Consider the following 23,035-nt stretch of genomic DNA (forward strand, 5'->3'; position numbering starts at 1 on the left):
CTTAAAGAAAGATTCAAAAAGATTTATTTTTAAACATAGTGTATATTGTTACAAAGGAATTCTTTTTATGTGTTCTTTTTCTGTTTTTTACTTTATATTCATCAATGAATCCTGAAAATGTATCACAGGTTATAAAAACAACATTCATCATTAGACTTAGAGCTTTGCGTCAGAAAAATAAATTATATTTTAAAATATATTAAAAATAAAAAACAATTATTTAAAAAATATTTCATAATATCACTTTTTTTAAGCAAATAAATACAGCCTTGGGCATAAGAGACTTCTTTCAAAACATTAAAAATAGTAATGTTTCCAAAATTTTGACCGGTACATATATTATATTATATTATATTATATTATATTATATTATATATATAAAATGTATCCTTCTCTTTTTTTCAGAATTTATGATTAATAATAATCATAAATCCTGACAAAAACTGAAGGATACATTTTCATCTTGACCCTCAGTATTGAGACCCTGGGAATATTTGAATGCGAACTCTGCCCCCTAGCGACATATTGGGTTTAGTGCAATTGTTCAAACATGTAGGCCTATCTATGTAGATTCACGTTTCACAAGCATTCATGTCACGTTTTCAAAGATCATTCTAAGCATTTTTATATCACCTCTAACTGAAATTGATAACTTTAGGTCACTGTTAAGACAGACATTTTTTTCCAAGCAGTCATAGCAAACGCATTATTTATTCATTTTTAAAAGCAAATTCACAACAATATATTCAAAACAAACAAACAAAAAATAACATTTTCATTGTCTTCCCAGGGACTGAAGATAAATTATTTTTCTCATTCAGTCAAAAACAAAAAAAGTGTTTCCCGCAATCTCACTTCTATTTGTTGAAGGCTAATTCATGATCTCCTTACACAAAATGTTTCACAAATAATAGGCTTAAGGCTGAGAATAATTCTTCCATAGCTGAGTCATTCCACGAAACCGGTACGATTTGGACTTACACATTTTTGGATTTTTTACCAACATGTATTACTTTTCTGAACACCCCACAACATTAATGACATATTTAACTTCCAGAAAAACATATTTTCCCACCTCAGGCATTAAATACTTTTTATTATTGGTAATTATTTTAAGATATGAGCGCTATTAGTCTTCAACCCCGTTATGGACAATATGGAAGCTCTCTGAATATAATTATAAAATATATTTGTAATGAAATCAACATTTTCCTATTAGTCAGATGTCCCTCACTCTAATTCAATTATTGCAAATGTAAAATGTACACATCATTTCACACTTATGCTATACTAAAGCCTGAAATGGGCACTTTTTGTGACAGCAACCTCATCATTTTTGATCAAAGATGTGGCTTAACTTCAGAATTTGAAGTATTCTTATGTATTCAGTATTCTTATGATTGCTCTGAACATTTCAGACTGAGTTCAACAAACAATAATTTACTTTTTCATAAACGTAAAAAAAAATTCATAAAAATGTGGGTGTGACGGGGTTGAGACTAGGGTAACAGGGTTGAAGATGGTAACGGGGTTGAAGAGACAAATACAGCTTAACATATGAGTAGTTGTTTTTTTTGTCAAATTCACTGTAATATTTTCTATAAGCACTTTATTTTATTATGTTACCAAGAAAAACAACAGATATAAATTGCAATTGCAACTCAGTTTTATTAACCCGACTGCAGGAAAAACAACAATAACGTAGTATACATTAGAACATTATAAAATGACTGAATAGGTCATCAAAATAAAACCTATAACTTGTGTGCTTTTTTGATGTATGTGTGGGTGTTTGTGTGGGTTTTTTTTAATTGTGCGCATGCTTCATGGCAAAGAAGTAACGGGGTTGAGTGTGACGGGGTTGTGATTTTTTGCTAAAAATTGCCACTGCTCTATATGTAGTGAATAACAGGAGAGCAAATGGAATGCATGATATTAAGAAATCATGTATGCTTTTGAAATAACAAATATCATTTTCACAAGTAATAGAATTCTATCTTTATTTGATGTAACGGGGTTGAGCCGTTGAGCTTGACAACCACAATATCACAATTCTAAATAAGATATAGTTCTAAAAGTAGTTGGTAACTTGCCTGTGTCTGCACACAATGTTGTTCAGAAGACTTCTGTGATGTTACTTCCTGTTGTTGATGTTACATTAGGATCTATTCATTATTTTTATGGGGGGAGAATGATGTGTGTAACGGGGTTGAGGGATTACTGAGGTACGGAACTAAATAATGTGATTTTAATGATTAATCATGAATTTTTTTTTTTAAATATTACCAACAAAAAAGCACAGATAGATATTCATGGGAATAGCAAAATGTATGGACTTTTTTTCAAATTTTCTTATTCATATTCCAAGTACACTTTCATAGAAGGCCATGAGGGACATGACAAAATAGGTGGTGTCAACTGAAAAAACAAGATAATTTCTAATATAAAGATAAAATGTTTGTCATTCTTTTTAAACTCTATTAAAGGAGACATTTCAACTGACACAAAAAGCTTTTAATAATAGATTTTGGTGACCCAATAGGTAAAATACACTTAAAAAGGTCAGAGGGACTCAAATCGTACCGGTTTCGTGGAATGACTCAGCTAACGTTAATTGCATGACCATGTGCAAGTCATAATGGCGATGTGTGACATCATAGTCCATGTGTGTGGAGAAGTCACATAATGTATGATCGCTATGGTCCAAATCAAACATGTAATTTTATACACAGGATTGTGAGAAACAACTGTCTGATGTCGTACTGCAGTTTCATGACATTTTTTTATAATCATAAAGGCCATTCTCATACAAATCTTATTTCATCTTATTTTCATATAAGTAAAATACTAAGTAAAAAATATGTTTTAACAGTGTGCAAGAAAATTTAAAGTGTAAAGAATAGTCTACCAGTGCTGAAATGGCGCCTCATATCTCTTTAAAACATGCGAGTAAAGTTAGCACGGATCCGGGCGGTTACGGATTAGCTATTAGTGTTTGCTAACGCAATTTTTACTATTATTAATCCTCATAGGCTACTTGAGGGTTAGCGATCTAAACAAACCCCCATGCCTAAATAGCCAAAATGACCAAAAGAAACTTGGAGGTGAGCGTGAGCTCTTTCGAGTAAGCAACTAAATAGCAATGCAATAGAAACCACACGTTGGAGTAGTTCACTTTTTAAAAACCGTTTGCTTACTCACCCCCATGTCATCCAAGATGTCCATGTCTTTCTTTCTTTCTTCAGTCGAAAAGAAATTAAGGTTTTTGATGAAAACATTCCAGGATTTTTCTCCATATAATGCACTTTAATGGGAACCAAACGGTTTCAAGGTCCAAAAGACAGTTTCAGTGCAAACTGTTCAAATGGCTTTAAACGATTCCAGACGATGAATAAGGGTCTTATCAAGCGAATTGAAGGATCGCTCATTTAAAAAAAAAAATAATAATAAAGTTTAGGTTTTATAAGCTCAAACGCTGGCCTTGCTCTGTTTTGTGATGCACGTTTGTGACTCTCCTGTTCGAAAACAGTACTACCGGATGACATGGGGGTGAGTAAATTATCAGCTAAAGGTTTTTTTTTTTTTTTTTTTAAAGTGAACTACTCTTTTAAGAGAATGTATCTAAGTCTATGGCCATCAAACTGCAGATTGTATGTTGCTTATTAAAACAATGAGAAATGAGTGTACACGGAAAAATAGTTTTTATTACTCAGTATTTTTGTCTTGTTTTTCAGTACAAATATGTAAATATTTTCTCAAGAAGCAAAATGACACATCTTGTATTCTGAAAAAAAAGTATCAAAATTCAGTCTTTTTACTTAAAACATGGTAAAATGTCTGCCAACTAAGAAAAATAATTTCCCGTTTGAATTAAGTTTATTTTTCTTACCCTATTAGCAGATCCTTTGCCTTGTTTAAAGCATAAACTCACTTAATTTTGATGCATCTTTCAGAAAGCAAGAAGACTTCTCAAAGAAAAAATCTTAAGAATGTTTAGATATTTATGCTAGAAAACAATACTAAGGACTTTTTTTTTGCAGTATAACAGCGACAATCCATACAACTTTACCTATTTGTAATAATAATTTGTCTTAATATCTTTGGCATCCTTAACCACAGCACTAAAACACTCTTAGATCAGCCATCTGTGCAAATATCCAGCAGGGAGCAGTAACGCAAGTCCTCTTTCAGTCGCCAACACTACCCATAACTCCTGCTCACCTAAAGTCCCTCTCTCCTGAAGCCCTACCTCTTGCTGTCTCCTCCTCTTCATCTTCTCCTCCCTTATCCCTTTTTGAAGAACCCATTCAAACCTTCACTATTCTCTCTCTCTCCTCATTGCAGTACACAAGATCTAGGGGGGTGGAGTCGGATCCAGATCTGAGGGGTGGAGTTGGGTGGGTTTAGGGATCAGGGGGTGGAGCTGGGTAGGTTTAGGTATATGTAAGGTGGGAGGAGTTGGATCTGGATCAGACTCCGCCCCCTGGATCTTGTGTACTGCAGTGAGGACCATCTCCTCTAATGCCTTGCCCTCTTCACTCCTGTGTTCTGATTGGCTCCAGATCTGCTCCACTCGCTGACTCAACATTCCACAGCTGGCCACAGGACCGATTCACCTCGAGGCCTTGCCAAGGGGGGGGGGGGGGGGGGATGTTAACGCAAGAAAACAGGGAAAAATTAAGCACTGGAAAGAAGTAAAGAAAGAAGTACGTTTATGTTTCATTCCATGTACTGTTTGGATTGAGCTTTTACATGAGCACCGGCTGAGATCAAGCAAACCGTTACAGTGAAATCAGACTTCCTGTTGGGCAGCTCAGTGTTCAGCGTGTGATTAGAGAGAGAGACACTGCGGTGCTAGTCACAGGCTCATTCACATGCACTTTCATCTGTCTATTTCGGTTCGCAGTTCTTTCTTTCTTTTTTCTTTTTTGGTTCTGCACCACTGAACTTCAAACATACCATCGTTTCACTTGATCTGTAATTATAATGATTATCATTTTTAGACGGATCAGCGAGGGACCTGGATTCTGACCCAGAGATAATCAAATTCAGCTGCACAAATTTTTGAAAAAGAGCAATAAAAAAATGGCACAACAAATAACTTCAAAAGTCACAGTCTGAAAAAGAAATACTGTTGTGGCGTTACCTTGTAGTGTGTGTGTGTGTGTGTTATTGTGTGCTCGTCTCATAGTCTGTAAGTTTCAGTTTCAATGTGATTTTTAGGGGGCACTGTTCCCTTTTGGCACTAAAGGATAAAACTATGAGATGAAAAAATATGCATATAAACTATTTCAACTTCCGGATCAAGAAACAAAAAAAGCTATTTTTCACACTAGCCAATCTAAACAGCTCCTCTGAGATGGTGGAATTTGATTGGCTGACAGACTTAGATGGATTGACCTTAAGAGAAAAAAAAAAAATTCAGCTCTGTTGATTGATTTTGGTTGAACATCTGCTGCGCTCTACACAGCTCTCTCAGTGTCTTTAAAAAAAAAGTTTTTTTCTTAAAGGTAAATTCTCTCAGTCAGTTGCGAATCAGTTTGAACACATCCAGCATTATTCACACTGTTCGTTCAACTCCATGTCTGAAACGAGAATGTTTTTTTCTGCTTCTTCGGAGGGGGCGGAGTTAGTGCGGCTGTACCGAGCGCTCTCATAGGAGCCCGTAGAGCCAAAGCTCCGCCTACGATACAGATAAATCCCACCCACCACCAGAGCGATCAGAACAAGTGCTGCCACCAGGACCTGAATTAAGACATGGAGATGGTTGACCTCAGCTGGAAGAAAGAGAAAAAAGAAAATAAGAAAATGACATGCAACTTTAAGATTATTCATTTAACAGATTTTTGTATAATGTTGTCAACATATTTTAGGGTAGTGTTTTAAATATGATTATAACTTACGGTGAAATACAGGATCTGTTGCGGCTCCTATTGAAAAGGGGAAATAGAAAAAAAGGAAAATTGTGCTCAAGAATGTGAATCATTGTATTAGCATTTCTTCCATTTCATACATTCTAAGATATTTATTTTTTCGTTGGTAAGATATTGTATTGTTTTAGAAGTCTCTTATGTTCAACCAGGCTGCATTTATTTGATTAAAAAAAGCTATTTATTATTTTTTTTAAAAAGCAATTTATTGATGTGAAGGCAGAACAATCATTACTCAAGTCTTCAGTGACATGATCCTTCAGAAATCATTCTAATATACTGATTTGATACTCAAGAAAGATTTATTATCATCAATGTTAAAAATATTTGTGCCACTTGATATTTTTGTGGAATTGTTTTTCAGGATTCATAATAAATAGAAAGTTCAAAAGAACTGTTTATAATATCATACATGTCTTTACTCTCAGTTTTGATCATTTTAATGCATCCTTGAATGTATCATTACTTTTGCATGACCATTTATCACCTGCTTATTGACCTTAAAAATCAAGTCAGAAAAATATTTTTTTCTTTGATTGATTATCCCAATGGGGAAATCTTTCTTGCTTGTGTTTCAACAAGTTTTTAAAGGTTCATCATTTCAAAAATTCTGTCATTTTTATTCATCCTCAAATCATTCAATCATTCTAAACCCTTAAGACATTCGTTCATCTTCAAAACACAAATGAAGATCTTTTTAATGAAATCTGAGCTACTACTTCAAGCCCCAGAAAGGTAGTAAAGACATCATTACATGAGGGGGAGTAATTGGCTTTATGCCCAGCTGCACTACTTCCTGAACTTCAGCCAGCTCCTTGTTTCCTGTCTGCCATTATTGGCCAAATTGATTAATTCAGGTGTGCTTGACCTCAGTAGTCATGGCAACAATAATCAGACACACCTGAATTAATCAATTTGGCCAATAATGGCAGACAGGAAACAAGAAGCTGGCTGAAGTTCAGGAAGTAGTGCAGCTGGGCATAAAGCCAATTAATGACAGAGTTTTCATTTTTGGGCGAGTTCTATGTACACATACTTTTGGAGTCTGGATGACACTGTGGTTACACATCGGAATGTTTAAATAAGTTTGCGCAGCGTTTTTCTATATGCACATGTTTCCATATGCATGTGACAGTCAATACCTCGTGGTCGTTTACAGATGACTCCATGTGTGCGATTTTTACAGGACCCAGGGCTCCAGAGGCCCGTGTTGCTCTGAACCCAGAAGCAGCTGTTGGCGGACAGCATGCTCAGATTAGCATCCTGCTGCTCCCAGTTACTGTAGTCCACTACTTCACTGGCGGACCACTCCAGACTGCCTTCTGTAGAATCAAAGACAAACACGGAGGTCTAAATAAAGGAGATCCAAATTTAAGGTCAATAAAGAAAACAAGTGTTAATTATTAACCATCTTGCCTTTGGAGTTAAAGACCATTCCAAGCCAAGCGCCGTGGGCCTGTTGTTGGAAACTTTGCATGTGCTCCCACACAAAACCATTCTCGTTTTCATCTAATATTGACAATAACTTAGCTCCCACTGAGAAAGAAAAAAAAAAAACAAGATTACACAAGTTTTATTGTGTTATATGTTCCTGTGCTGTTCTTGTTGCCTTTTCCTGTGTGTGGACGTTACCTTTGCCACACATGCGTATGGCCTCGTGTTTAAACTGTAGCTCGTGCAGGATGAACGAGTAGCAGTGGTTTCTGAAAGGAACCCAGGACCAATTACCTACAGGATGTGGGCAAATACCTGGATACATCCACCTGTGGTCTATCCTTCTCTCTGACACAGAAACAGAACAAGCAAAATGCTATTAGAACACACTTGCAAATGTAGCGCAAAAATAACACCACAGACACAGATCCAAACGCACATTGACTATGTCTGGAATGGAACACCAGCATACCTGTATTAAATTTGTAAAAATAGTTTTTAGTCATTTAAACTAATGTGGAAAAATTAGAAGACAAACACAAGTTTAACAACTTACAAAAATTTGATATTCCTTAAACAAACTGAAATATATAACTAAAAACTGAAATAAAAAAGCTGTATAGAATTAAAAAAAGCAAATGACTTAAACTAAATCAGGGGTGCACATAAGGATGAAAAAAACGATGCACAGCAGAAACAGTGGAGGGCTGAAGGACATTTGCTTTAAGTACCAGAGTAGGATTATTCTCCATCTCTGTTAAGAAAGCAATCATGATTATAAGTCATTGGAAATTATTAAAATGGAATTAATGGAATTAAAAGCGTCATTGGAAAACTTTGTTAAATGTAGATATGACATGACAAAATAATGTTCATTATGGCAAGCGTCAAAGTATAAACGGTCAGAATGATCGCTATGGTCATTCTAGAAGTTTGGAATTCTGGTAGTTATAGTGCTCCAAAATGTACATACTGTACAAAGAATCTTACAAAAAAAGTACAGCATGCCATTCTGAAATATACTGTAACATGTTCTTACCCGTGTTAATTTCACAGATGGCTGCATTTAATTTTGTATTACAAGCAGCCACAGTCCATTGGCCCTCAGTGGTCATGTGACCACATCCATACATATGATTGGGCTCTCCATCCCGCCAGTCACTAAAAGAGATCTCCTCTTCGCCCAACCATGTGTAGCTTCGCCCCTGGAAATACAAGAAGCTTTTGCTGAAGCTCTGACATGTCAGGAGATGAGACGAACAACATGCACAACATGTCACTCACCCCATCGTTGTGTAGTGCAATCCATGCGGGCTTGCGGAGAGTGCTGAGGAGAAGGGTGAGGTAGGCATGTTGCCGTGGGTCCCGTACTGCTGCCAGTGTTCCATTAATGGATTCACACACCTGTAGAGCTGCATCCCAGTCCAGACTCTTCTGCAAGATCCGGTACTGCACGCCATTGAACTCTAACGAGCCATCTAATGATGGGGGAAGAGGATCCAGGCTAGGGGGCAGGGCAGGGTCTGGAAACACAACCACACAGGAAATATAACACAGCATATGCAGTGCATATTTGTGTGTGTCTGTGAATTTGAGATGTTCCTGTACCTTTATCCTTCATGCAGATGAAGCCATGTTTCTCTGCGTCACACTTGCGAGACGCCCACAAGCCCATCATCCTTTGAGGACTACCGTGGAAAAGCACTACGCAGTTACCCTAATGGGACACACATATTCATATTGATGGGTACATTTATAAGTTTACAAATAATAGATACTACAGACAGACAGACATACACTGTAGATAGATAAATAAAAAATAAATAAATAGAGAGATAGACAGATAGATAGACAGACACACAGAGAGACAGACAGATATATAGACAGCCATATATATATATATATACAGATGGATGGATGGATGGATGGATGGACGGACGGACGGACGGACGGACGGACGGACGGACGGACGGACGGACGGACGGACGGACGGACGGACAGACAGACAGACAGACAGACAGACAGACAGACAGACAGACAGACAGACAGACAGACAGACAGACAGACAGACAGACAGACAGACAGACAGACAGACAGATAGATAGATAGATAGATAGATAGATAGATAGATAGATAGATAGATAGATAGATAGATAGATAGATAGATAGAGTCATTCATAAGAAAAACAATCGAGTACCGGGCTTTTCATTTGTCTGTTGTCCACTGGTTCTCCAGGGGCCCAGTTAGTGTAGCTAAGCAACCCAGGTTCAAACCACCTGAACTGAGCCTGAGATTCTGAAGTGAGCCCCACCCACACATGGAAACTACTGTTGGGTAACACAGTCATGAGGAACGCTGATGAGAGAGAAAGAAATAGATGCAATTCGAGGTTAGCCTCGTTTCCTAGCCTAGTTTCCATTCACACAAGTTATTGCAACACAAAACAGCACCACACACATTGGGGCATGTTAGTCCCAAGATTCATAATAGTTATCTATATGATTCTTATACTTTCATAATTTTTTTTTCGGCGTAACCCAGCTTCACTTCTGTAGTGTGTGTGAGTTTGATTTACCCTGAACTCTGTGGTTTGGCACTGTCACTAGCGTGGCTCTTTGTGTCAGACACATCTTGGAGGCAGCCTCCCACGTGCTACGACTCGACAGTTCCTCTCCAAACACCTTATAACACTGTTGAAAATGAGGGAAAGAAACAGAATTCAGAGATTAATGATATGTGAAAATGTGAATATTCCTGGGAGAAAGGCCAGATCAGTATTTCCTTACATTCTAAAACACATCAAGAAAGTCAGCACACTCTACCATAGAAGAAGTCATCAAATGTGAGATTAAAACAATATTTTACTGGAAAAGCGCAAATGTTTCGGTCACATTGTCAATGTCAAGCTTACAATGCTTAGCGCAGGAGCCACCTTAATTTAAGGAGTCACGTGGTTGCATAGATCTCATGATCAACCAATATTATCAGCATCAATTAGGTAGAAATAGATAGTTTACATCAAATTAGAGATTAATAACTACTTATTAAGTAAAATATATAATCAAAATGTAATATCTTGCTTCATCAGTGAAACAAAATTTTCTGACTGGTCTGACTTTTATCCCTTTATCCCTGTTTTTAAGTCAAAGTAAGGATACATTTCTTAAAAAGTGTAAAGTTTATATATATATATGAAGAGTTCAGATGCAAAAGCCTCTAAATGCCATTTGAAATTTTCTTCTTTAATGATGATTTATGTCAAGCTTCTATATTTAAGTTCAGTGATTTCACTTAAATGGCAATAAAGATTACCTATTAATTGTTATTTAAGTGAAATTACTGAACTTGAATATACAAGTTTGATAAAAATCATCATTAAAGAAGAAAATTTCAAATGGCATTTAGAGGCTTTTGCATCTGAACTCTTCATATATATAAATTAGATGAACCTAAAACCAAAAGGCTGAAATAAAAACAAAATTTGAATGCAAAAAGATTTTTTTTTAACTACAGCGTAGCCTTGCAAGTGTAAAAGCACATTATGGGAGTGGATTTCTGACCTTGTGTAGAAAAGGACTCCAGCCCTGGGGGCAGCCGGCGGGTATGAGCGGAGGAGCGGGTGTGGGAGGGATGGTACCCGTCACATTTACCCTCTTACACACGTACGGAAGATCGACGTGACACCTCTGTTCTGACCAGTCGCCTGAGAAAACATTAAAGCAATTCACTTAACTCACTGCTGTTGAATCACATATTAGTCCCCAAAATAACTTGGACATTCAAAGGTGTTGAACCTTAAGCCTATGGACCACTAAGTTTATTAAATTATAAATGTTTTAAAATGTCCAGTCAAATTCCGGTGCATATCAAATCAAGGTAAAGATGACATGTTTTCAGGTCAAACCTTTTGAGGCGGAGATTTGGACACATTTGGAGTCTTTGCTGATTGGTCGAGGCTGTCCTAGTCCCCAGGACACATAGTTAAGCACCGAATGATCAGACCACCTTAATCTCCCATCGTTCTTAAATGTGTGTAACCCAACCCACCACAGATCATTTTCTTTTCGGGACATCTAGACACAGTGAAATATACAAAAAATGGTTGGTATTTCAAATACATTTCATATACAGTTAAGATGAAAAGAGAGCTCCTCCGGTCAATTGAGCTCATTTTTTTGTACATTTGGAGTGCTGTCAGTACAAAGAAAAACGAACAAAACTTGGTGTTGCCTACACTGTGTTATAACACTGTATAAAACTATAACACTGTGACGATAACACGGTGTTGGCAACACAGATTTTTGTCGTTTTTGTCTGTACTGACAGCACTCCAAATGTACAAAAAAATTAGCTCCATGTTAAAATTGACCGGAGTTCTCCTTTAAAAGTGTATATATATATATATATATATATATATATATACATATACATATACATATACATATATATATATATATATATATATATATATATATATATATATATAGAGGAGAGTGTGTGTTTGTGTTGGAGCAGAGTTTGTGTTTGTGTTATGTGTGCGTACCTTGCGTAAAGTGCTAACCAAAAACTGATTCTCCTTAGGAGAGTGCATGGAGACAAGAGACGCATCGAACCAGGAGCAGATCCTCTGAGCCTGGTCCCACGTGGAGCGATGTTCAAACATTTTATACTGGGCTTCCTCAAAGTCAACCCACTCTAAACCAGTGTCTACACAAAGACACACACTTATAGTAATCTCATATTACTTAGATTCAAACTCACAAACAAGTCTGTTTCGATTATAATACTGTGTTATACTTCTAAAGGCTAAAAAAAGAAGATAACATGGTAACGTGCAGTGTGACAAACCTTCATGGCTTTCGGGTTCCTCAACTACCTTCCCTTTGGGTATTTTGCAGATCCAGTCTAGCTCAGACTCACAGTGTGATACCAGCCAGTTAGTGTCAGCCATGTTAGCTGCTCCACACTCAGCAGAACCATAATTCCCTCTGCCAAAGTTCTGATAGGCCACCTGAAAAAGAAAAAAAGATTATAGACTTTTTATTGTAGAATTCCAAGCAAAAAGCTACAGTAGTGTGGTGGTACTATAGTAAAGTAATGGTAACAGATCACAATACCATGGTACATTGATATTTACCAAGGTACTTCAAAGAATACAATGGTAGTACATTTTTGTTAATTTGATATTTTAGTTCACCCAAAAATAAATTTAATTTTCTTCATTTTTGAGCACAAAAAGTATTCTCGTAGCTTCATAACATTAAGGTTGAACCACTGTAGTTACATGGACTGTTTTTAACGATGTGTTTACTACCTTTCTTGGCCTTGAAAGTGGTAATTACATTGCTGTCTATGGAGGGAAGAAAGTTCTCAGAGTTCTTCATTTGTGTTCTGAAGATAAACGAAGGTCTTATGGTTTTGGAACAAAATGAGCAATTAATAACAGAATGTTTATTTTTGGGTGAACTAACCCTAAGAATCTATTTTTGCTCTATGGCAGTGGCTCTCAAACAGGGGGTCGGGGCCCACTAGAGGGCCTCAGCAAACTTCCAAAGGCTCTCATAATTATTTAAAATTAGACAAAACAAGCACTAAATTCAACATTCTTAATTCATACTGGAAATCATTTATTTTCCAGGCTAAGTATTAAAATAACCATTCATATTATACAATGAAATACAATGAAAAATTCACAGTATTTTCAGAAACTCACAGCTGATCCGTCACTCCATGTCCAACTCTCACTATTCCGGCGTGAAATCCCGATCCATATCCAGTGCTGCTCATGATCCTCTGCCTCCCTGTCCACACAGCCAATCAGAAAGCAGAACTGTTAGACACTACTATACCTTTAACAGGCAGTTTTCACATGATGCATTCTACTCATAAAAGGTAAGTTCGACTAAATGAGGCGCTGCGAAGACCAATTGCAATGAAATCTGATTATAAATTTTGTTAAAGACGAGACCAGCTGCCCCAAATCAGCTGCACAGGCTCTGATGATGACACAGCTGTTTTGCGATTGGTGATGCTCACAAATTTGTGCTCACAAACTCTTCTCATGTAATCTTAATGTTATATTCAATATAACATTAAGATTAATAAGATATAATAGATGAAGATATAATATATTGTGTCATATTTATCAACATAAATAAATTTTAAATGTTTAATATATACATTTATATTATTATATAGCCTATATAGTACATATATAGCCACTTTATCAGTATTTAAATACTATAGGCTTTATTCTTGTACATTCTGCACTGTATTAAGCAGTACATAAAGTAGTGAATGAAAAATGTTTCTGTTGCTTCATGACAACGTCTGAAACTTCACTCAATTTGACAAATATTACATTTAATGCACTTCATCTGTACGCAAACACCTCGTGAGCATCACTACAGGATTACAGGAAGCGGAAAGTGTCTGACTTCTTGTCTCCGTTTTCAACTCCTCCCCGCCTGCAACAGGCACATCTTGCCCGTCAGCGGAAGCCTACTATAGTTAACTATTGTTTAAGATAATAACTAATCTTACACTTAAAAAACAAAGACATTCTATTTCTGGAGTATTTGAGTGTAAAAACTGGTGAATAAAGAAAACTTTATAACAACATGAATTCTCACACCCTCCCTCATATGTTGCAAACACAAACCTGTACCCTTCATCACACACACACACCTACCCGAAGGCCTCATGGAGGATCTGGAAGACAAAGGCCTCTTCCTCCGGTGTGCTGAAGCTGGCGAGCTGAGCTCCATGTTTCTGGCAGAATTTGTGAGCTTGAATCCAAGTCAATCTCTTCTCCAGTGCACTTGCATGAAAGACCTACAAATGAACAACGATCACTGACACCAGGGCTGGACAAAATTAAGTTTTTAAGAATATGCTCAGTTTTAGATCTGAACAGCAACACTAACAATCAGAATGACAGGAAGAAGAATTTACTGGATACTTCAACTCAAAAGATTTGTGATTATTAATTTTGTGATAAATTTGTGGTCATTAATTGTGACAATTTATTTCATGATAGGTTTACTTATTTCTAAACAATTATATTAATGCAGTCATCAAAAAGAGAATTTAATTTCAGCACCATGAAATATCCATGACTTGTTTGACTGCATTGTGAAGACTTTAGGTTAAATTAAGAGAGCAATCTGGGAAAATAAATGTTTAAATTGTCAATATAATACAATCTATCTGGAAAGATTCATACAAAAAAAAAACCCTGACACTAACATATAACATAAATTAATTTGTTCACTACTTTTCACAATACACTTTGTTTTAAAGCAGCTTTACAGAAAATTATGTTATCATTGTGTTAATTTTAATAATATCTAAATTTCTTCATGCCTCATAGTTGCATTTAGCAGACTAGTGCTGGGCCATAACATTAGTTTACATTTTGCAACGATACAAGCAATCAAGCAGTTGAGATTTACTAGTATATATTGCCCTATGTGAAGAGAAATCTTTTTATAAAGAGATAATAGAAATGAATTTTGAAATTTAAAAACAGTTTGATTTGCTATATTGTATATTTCACTTTATGTGAATGAACTGTATAGAACTAGATACAGATTTACATATAGAATCTGCATCCAAATGCAAATTCAGTTCAAATTGGAATTTACAAGGTGTTTACAGTTCCAAAGTGGTGCACAGCTGTGACAGACATACCTTGTAGCAGTGGTGGAACGTATTGGTGCTTTTCCATTCTGAAGGGCATGACCCTGTCAGGGAGGGTGTAGGCTGAGGAGCAGGAGGGATGGGGATGAGAGAAGTGTCCTGATTCTGTTTGCAAATGTATTTGGAGCGGACGCTGGCACAGTCCTTCACCTCCCACAGACCCATGGCCTGACCTGCCACCATCACCACACAGCCTCCCTTCATCCGTACTGCACATCAAGCAGGTTCATGATTAGCATTTTTATGGTTTAGTACCAAATGATAAAAGGAATGATATACAGACACAAGCCATTCAGGTGCACACATGCTCATCTCATAAATACGGTCGTGTGTGTTTCTGCACCTGGTTCGTCTCTGTTCCAGTTGGTGTATGTGAGCTCTTCTCCCGTTATCCAGTGGAAGGGGCCGGTGCTATTCTCATTATACAGGCCGAGCCAGAACTGATCAACAGACCGTCCAAACACCAGGCTGCTCACAAAGGCCTGCTCAAACCTGGAAAAACGCACATGAGCACCTCATAAGTTACTCTATAATTTAGTGATTTCAGGAAAAAGCACACAAGCTGAATACAAATCCAGTCCATGTTGCTAGGCTTGTGTCCAGTACCTGTTATTAATAATGGCGAGCGTAGCATTGTTGCTAGCGCACATTCCTTTTGCATCACTAAAGGTTAGAGATTCTTCTCCAACCTTGAAACAGGAAGGACTGTGCCATCTCCAACCCTGAGGAGATTCACCAGAGGAAAAGAGTTTGCTGGGTTATAATGCATTATATTATTCTTCTAAAAATATTGCACTGATAGATGCTCCCAAACAGTTCAGCATTTTCTTTTATTTTTACCTAATTTTTTATTTTTATGTTTTATGTATTGATACACCAAGAAAACCATTTCTGTAAGGTTCAAACTTGTACACACACTGACACCCACATTTTTAGGAAATACACTTGGCAAGAGGCGGGAACTTGACCTGTCTGCCCTGCCGGCTGTCTGTTAAAGTCATAACTGAGAGACAGATGTGTTCTCTCATTGTCTGATAATGACAAACTCACAATGACTTTAATAAACATTAGATTCTCTAACTAGATTTTCATCTACAGAAAGTGCTTGCTAAGCAGCAAAAGTAATGCCTTATAAATTAATTGCAATTTGTAAAGCTCAATACAGGAAGAATGTGGAAAAGAGATTAACAGTAATATGCAATGTAGATACATTATGATTTTAAAAGTTTGGGGTCAGTAGGATATTTAAAAAAAAAATTTGAAAGAAGTCAAGAAGTCTAAGTCTTAATGCTAATGCTCCAATCTTCAGTGTCACACGATCCTTCAGAAATCAGTCTAATACGCTGATTTGCTGCTTAAGAAAAATGTGTTATCATTATCAATGTTAAAAATAGTTTGCTATTTAATATTTTTTGTAGAAATCCTGAAAATGATTTTCAGAATTCTTTGATGAATAGACAGTTTGAAAGAATAGCATTTATTTGAGATAAATATTTCTTAAAATTATACTGTAAATGTCTTTACTGTAACTATTGAGGCATTTAATGCATACCTACTGAATAAAAGTAAAATCTTTGAAAGGTAGCGTAAATAAATCAATCATAATAAACCAATCAATATTCAGTAGGCAAATTTTGTGCTAATGGAATTGCTGACGGTTAGATTCTAATGAATGATCATTCTATCAATGTAAGTCAAAAATTGCTGAAATGATCTACAAAATGAAGTTTTAATGGGACTGGAGTCCCAAAAGTTAATTGTGAAGTAGAAAAATAAAAGGAAAATTAAAAAAAAAATACTGGAAAACAATAACAATGTAATTATATGAAACTGACGAGACACACATCACTTTTACTAATGCTCTAATGTGATTAAAACAACCCCCAACCCTAAATATTCAACCGGAACAAACAACCATCCATTTGAGCTGCGGATATAATGATATCTCAAATTGTGAGGCTTACTGAAGAAATGTGTGCTTTTATTTCTAAGATCCCACAGACATACATTAGAGGAGGGCCTGAGTCATATCTCTAGAGCAGACCATCACAGTGAAACCAACCAACCAGACCTGCAAAGCAAGCATCAAACTAAAAACCAATCTAAACACTTTTACAACCAAAGAGCAATGCCCTGGTTTTGCATGTGCAAGAAAAGAAGTAACTTAGCCAAACAGTCTAGTAACCTCTGAACTCTGACCAAGCTAATGGCATCCAGGGTCACAGTTCTTATTTAACAGGGTCACAGCAAGATAACTGCAATAATGCACACATTCAAAACAAAGGGGTTTCATGTAGAGAGACTTGAAAGGAATGGGTGGAGGGGTGAGCGAGGCAATGAGAATGAAATTTCGCCGACGTATGCATATTTTGTGTCTGTGAGTGCAACTTGGTCCATGACCTCAAACTTTTTTGAAAACAGTTATGAGTTATGAAGACTAGCGTGTGTGAGTCAGACTTCTCTGTTTATTGTATGCTTGTGGCAGGTCTAGGTCTACTGACCACATCTGGAGTTTTAACAGCATGACACAGCAGCGACTGTGAATAGAGGCTTTATGCAGAGAGAAAGAGGGCGACAGAAAGTATGTAAGGGGAGGGGATCCAGCTAAACAGAAGAAACAAACAGAAGTCTGCAGGAGCTGCAGAGAACAAAACAAGAACGGATAATTACAGGGTTAAAACAAATGAAAAGGGAAGAATGACAAAGACGAATGGGAGACGGAAGGACTAAGGCAACAGAGTGATTTACCCGTTTGCAGCCGTGGTCCTCTATCCGGTCGTCAGCCTTCTGAGCCGGTTTCTTACAGATCGAGGGCAGCGAGTAATTACATGGGCTATCGTTCCAGCGGCCCTCCTACAAACACACACATACTGTATAATGAGGGGTTATTGCTATGAAGCTGCTGTAAATTTAGCCTTTTAGGATCGCAGTCTTAATCATGAGTTTAAAGAAAAACAGATTCATATCCATTAGCATCAGTCAGAAACTTCTAAAAAGGATAAGGTTTGAGAAAACATTGCATTAACACACTGTACCTTTAACTGAAACCTTTAATTGAATCCCAAAACACACCTGCCAAGAACCAAGAGTTTATTTCATCCAAAAATTATATATATATATATATATATATATATTTTTTTTTTTTCATTTTTATAACATTTTTAAATTACAATTAAGCTCATTCTACATGACTAAATATTCAAAAGTTGTTGTACATGTAATCAAAAGTTTGGATTTTGTTATGCTATTGAAAGAATTCTCTAGATTGAAATCATTCTGATATGCTTCCCAGATAACATTTGTTTTTATTATCAATGTGTAAAACAGTTAAAGGATTCTTTGATGAATAGAAAGTTCAAAAGAACAACATTTATCTGAAATAGAAATCTTTTGAAATAGTCTTTACTGTCTATTACTGTCTTTATTATTTATATTCTTTCAAAAAAATAAAATAAATCTTACTCACCCCAAACTTTTGGATGCTAGTGTATAATGTTACAAAAGCTTTCTATTTCAGATAAATACTGTTCTTTGGAACTTTCTATTCATTAAAGTATCCAGAAAAAATCATTTGATCAAAATATCATTTCTGAAGTTATGATGATGAAAATTCAGCTTTGCCGTCACAGGAATAAATTACATTTTTAAACATATTCAAAAAGAAAACAGTGGATCAAATAAATGCAGCATTGGTGAGCTGAAGAGACTCCTTTTACGTTAAAAAATCTTACTGATCTAAAAGTTTTGAACAATACAGTGTGTGAATACACACAACATATAGTAATATATACTCACAGGACCCCATATGGTGACACAATCCTCGTTAACGCTTCGGAAATTGTTGGGTTCAAACGGATGCCAGTAAGTGAAGATGACTGGAGTGCGATCCGTCCATTCAAAGTTCATCTGCATAGCTGTATCATGTAGACCAATCCACAACTCCTCTATGTCTAAGAGACAGGCAGAGAGAGAGTCTGAAACATCATGGAGATTGTGCCAAATTCTAAAACATATTAAGATTATTTCTTTGCTTTTCTATTAGAATTATTATTATATTTTATTTTTAATGTATTATCTTAAAATGAACCAAATTTAGTGAGGTTTATGCTCAACAAAAAGAAAAGACAATTTCTTGTTTTTACTGAAAAGACTATTTATAAATAGGCATTAGCATGTCTATACCTTTCTTCATATGCTTAGTGATAAATTCGAGTGCTGGGAGGGTGTGAATGCTAACAAGGTTAGCCTCCATCTTCTGACACATTTTGTGGGCGGAGCTCCAGTCCAGGTTGTCTGAGTTTAGCCTATAGCAGCCCGCCTGGAAGTTCTGCCAGCCTACATCACACTGGTACCGGCCGTCATCTGCCCAGGAGTCTGTTTCACACACAGACACAGGTGAAATCTTCAAGAACAAAACAGACGTTCAGGTAGATCCAAACGTGAAAAAAAAAAAAAAAATTTTTTAAAAAAGCATGCAATTTTGGGTCAAGATACTTAAATTGCATGTCTGGGCAAGACAAGGTTTACCTATGAAATAAATCAAATCATATTAAATCATTTAAAGTATAAGTGTAAGCAGTGGTCACATTGCTCTGTACATTTATATGTGAACCACAAGCCACAAATGTGCATTCACACACGCTGCGCACATACCTGTGGTGAAGGGGTCGAGTGTGGCATTCGGTCGTTTCTTGCAAATGTAAGGCAGAGCTACTGAACAGTCCCGGTTGTGCCAGCGGCCCTGAGCATCGGTGCTGATCACTCCACAGTTTTCCTCCTCGTCATAGCTTGGCATTTCTACAACACAAACACACATGAGATAATAACACATCATCCCTAATAGTAATGCAAATGAGCTCCTACATATCCTCTGTTCCAAATAACATAAAAACTACTAAGAACTCTAAAGAGAGCAGAACAATGTAGAAAAAAAGTCTTAAAAGTAAAATATAGTTTCATATATAAGAAAAATATATAGTTAGCTGGTTATTATTAGTTTATATGCTGCGTGAAATCAGCGTATTGTTAGGTCATGATCAGAGATCTAATAATGACCAGCGACTTAAAGCTGCAGTCCGCTGTATTTGTCGCCATCTCTGTTTGAAATCTGAAATTGCAGTTATTCGCGGAATTATCAACTTTACGTGAGTTGTACCTCGGCACGGCACAGCGCGGATGAATAATAATTTTCACCGTAAAATGACATCTGAAAAAGTAAGTAAAATCCACTTTTGTTCTGTTTCTGACCAACTGATCGCACTAAATCGCGCTGATTAAATCTAATCGCTTATCATATCATGTAAAACCATGCAAATTTGACTTTGTTCTCAAATTCTCAAATAATTAGGTGCTCAAGAATCATTTTTATATTTTTTTTATCATTGATTTAGTTTTGTGGTAGTTTGACTTAAACAGTTGACTTGAACTTAAACAGTGTAGCTGTCATTATATGAAAATATTTGACTGCAGAATGCTTCAATTGTCCAGAATCACATATTACACAGTTGCTACCATTTTTAATAGCAAGTTACTAATTCAGTGTCAGGGTGGGTGTGTTCTCACCTGTTTCCCAGTTTAGGTATTTGAGAGGGGCGGAATCAGCCCACTGCCAGCCACCATTGAGATCCAAGTCATTCAGTCCCATCCACAGGGTGGCGCTGTACCCAGTTATCAAACCTACGGTACACACACACTTTATAAACACATTCCGCACAGTTTAAAACAAAAGTGAGAGAAGCAATTCTGGTCTTGTTTTTCTGCATTTCCCAGAATCATTTCATTTTACAGTTTTTCTCAATTGCTTTGGCACATTTTTCGAAACAGTCTTAACATTCTCTAAACTGTGAGTGCAAATGTCACAACTGTTTGCAGGAACTTCAAAACTTTATAGCATGTCTGCAAAATGTAGCTACTCACCCAAAACATGTAATTCATACTTCAAAACCTAGTTATTTTGTCAATAATTTGGCCAAGGCCACCAAAATCTAATGTATTTTTGTCATTGTGTGAGCCACACTGGTCAAAATGTTTAGTTGTTTTTTCACCACAACAGTCAACCATGAAAATTAAGGGTTTACTGTAAACAAATCTCATATTTGTTGAGAAAAGTCAATAGTATGTAGAAAAAAAAATTCTATAAACATTTGTATTTTTACAGTGTTTATTTTTGTACTTCATGTGTATATACACAATACAAGTGTATTTACTGTACATGTAAAGTAACTGACAAGAGTAACAAGATTTCACTTTACATTTCATATTTGTGTATTACCACAAATACACAAACAACAAATAACATTCATGAAAAAAAAAAAAAGAAACAAATTATTATCGGTGGACATCTTGTCGCTCACGTTGGTCAGGCCAAAGATTTTCATCAACTTCACATCTGATGTTACCATTGCCACACACCGTGGAAAAAATCCCCTGCAATGGTCAGATTTATGACATGATCCACAAGTGTGGCTCTGATTTCATCAGAGACTCTGACTCTTCTATTTCCACCTCTTCCTCGATTATTTCTTCCTCTACCACCACCACCATGTATTCTTACATGCCTTCCAATTGCTCTTCCATGAGCTTGTTGCTGCAGTTCAGGGTTGTGAATGTCCTCCATTCTATATATACTATATATATACTCTCTCTATATATACTCTACTCTCTCTCTCTCTCTCTCTCTCTATATATATATATATATATATATATATTCCCAAAGTTGATTGGTTAAATGGTTAAATGGTTGATTCATATTAGAGGTAATTTGAAATTAGATCGCGAATGCAATTAGAAGTCATGTGCCAATTTAGCAAACATTACAAACAATGTCAATGTCAGATATATTTTAGAATATACATTCATGTATACTAAGTATGATAATTGAATAGATCGTTTTGAATGTGATGGCTTACACAATAAAAAATGCCTGAGAAGTTCTGAAGTGTTTGACAGTGTAAGTGAGAATCGAGTCATCAGTTTTGATCAACAAGCCATATACAATTATTTGTTGTCCAAACTGCAGACAGTTGTATGTACTCTTTGCACACATGTGCCAAAGCATTTGCAATTTTCTCAAATCAATAAGAAATTCCAATCTGATGTGAACAAGAAGCGAATTGTTCAGCGATATGAACTTAATGTTTTGGGAAATGAAAAAAACATTTGAGAACTGAGCCAAAGCAATTGAGAAAAACTGTAATCTCTTTCCAAACCAAATCATTTAACTAATGTAATGAATGTAATCGTGTTTGTTTGCCTCTGTCGCTCACCGTTGATATAGATTTGTTCCTCAACTTTAGTGATGCTGAGCAAGTCTGCTCCCTGCTGTTGACAGCTGGTTCGTGCTTCACTCCAAGACAGCGTGGCCTGAAAGTTAAACTGGTAACAGTTATCCATCAAAGGGTTTATGTCCCAAAATGTCTCACAGTCGGCACCTTTGGAAAGAGAGAGGGATGGATTTTAGTGAGCAGGAATGTGTACAGTAGTCTCACATTAGTCTCGCCAGACTAAAACAGTGGAAGAATGTCCTGAATTTAACAGGTCAGGTCTGTTAATGACGTGAATGTTCAGCGGAATTGACTCACTCTTTACTGGGCAGAAGCCCCAGCGTTGGTCCTTTCCGTAATCATGGGTCGTGGCACACCAGTGAAAACCATCTTCCCTGCCCACACTGGTGCAGCTGTGGAACCACTGGCTATCATACAGGAAGGGAAAGTAGCATGGGCTGCCGTGAGAGTTTCCTTGGATGGTGTAGATTTCTATGGAGAAGAAGAGACAGAGAGCACTCATGATTCCCCAGGGGAAGACAGATATAATTCTAAAGCTTGAATATACAAACGTATAATGAATAAATGTAAATGTATAAGAGGAGAAGGATTTATCGTAATGTATTTTATTGCGTCTAAATCAGTTTTTCTCAGTCGCTTTGGTGCATTTCTCATATCACGGTTTACATTTGCAGTACAACCTCCAC

General features: G+C 36.5%; 1 protein-coding gene across 1 annotated transcript in view; it reads right to left on the reverse strand.

Moving 5' to 3' along the window:
• Positions 1-2,843: 2,843 nt before the first annotated feature.
• The window catches only part of mrc2 (mannose receptor, C-type 2), a 32,868-nt gene continuing 12,676 nt past the window's right edge, over positions 2,844-23,035 (reverse strand). Inside the window, exons 3-28 of the mRNA XM_039687768.2 lie at positions 22,647-22,820; positions 22,332-22,496; positions 20,629-20,742; positions 19,720-19,863; positions 19,249-19,440; positions 18,862-19,016; positions 17,815-17,919; positions 15,673-15,788; positions 15,410-15,558; positions 15,058-15,275; positions 14,057-14,199; positions 13,079-13,166; positions 12,214-12,376; positions 11,909-12,072; positions 11,270-11,438; positions 10,926-11,068; positions 9,941-10,055; positions 9,563-9,720; positions 8,973-9,081; positions 8,649-8,887; positions 8,404-8,569; positions 7,563-7,712; positions 7,347-7,466; positions 7,073-7,252; positions 5,904-5,930; positions 2,844-5,777 (exon numbers count right to left, since the gene is read on the reverse strand). Coding sequence (XP_039543702.2) covers positions 5,557-5,777; positions 5,904-5,930; positions 7,073-7,252; positions 7,347-7,466; positions 7,563-7,712; positions 8,404-8,569; positions 8,649-8,887; positions 8,973-9,081; positions 9,563-9,720; positions 9,941-10,055; positions 10,926-11,068; positions 11,270-11,438; positions 11,909-12,072; positions 12,214-12,376; positions 13,079-13,166; positions 14,057-14,199; positions 15,058-15,275; positions 15,410-15,558; positions 15,673-15,788; positions 17,815-17,919; positions 18,862-19,016; positions 19,249-19,440; positions 19,720-19,863; positions 20,629-20,742; positions 22,332-22,496; positions 22,647-22,820 — 3,887 coding nt within the window. The 3' untranslated portion in view covers positions 2,844-5,556. The remainder of the gene's footprint in view (positions 5,778-5,903; positions 5,931-7,072; positions 7,253-7,346; positions 7,467-7,562; positions 7,713-8,403; positions 8,570-8,648; positions 8,888-8,972; positions 9,082-9,562; positions 9,721-9,940; positions 10,056-10,925; positions 11,069-11,269; positions 11,439-11,908; positions 12,073-12,213; positions 12,377-13,078; positions 13,167-14,056; positions 14,200-15,057; positions 15,276-15,409; positions 15,559-15,672; positions 15,789-17,814; positions 17,920-18,861; positions 19,017-19,248; positions 19,441-19,719; positions 19,864-20,628; positions 20,743-22,331; positions 22,497-22,646; positions 22,821-23,035) is intronic.

The sequence above is a fragment of the Pimephales promelas genome, chromosome 3, assembly GCF_988280905.1.
Source record: "Pimephales promelas chromosome 3, fPimPro1.hap1.1, whole genome shotgun sequence".
Taxonomy (NCBI): domain Eukaryota; kingdom Metazoa; phylum Chordata; class Actinopteri; order Cypriniformes; family Leuciscidae; genus Pimephales; species Pimephales promelas.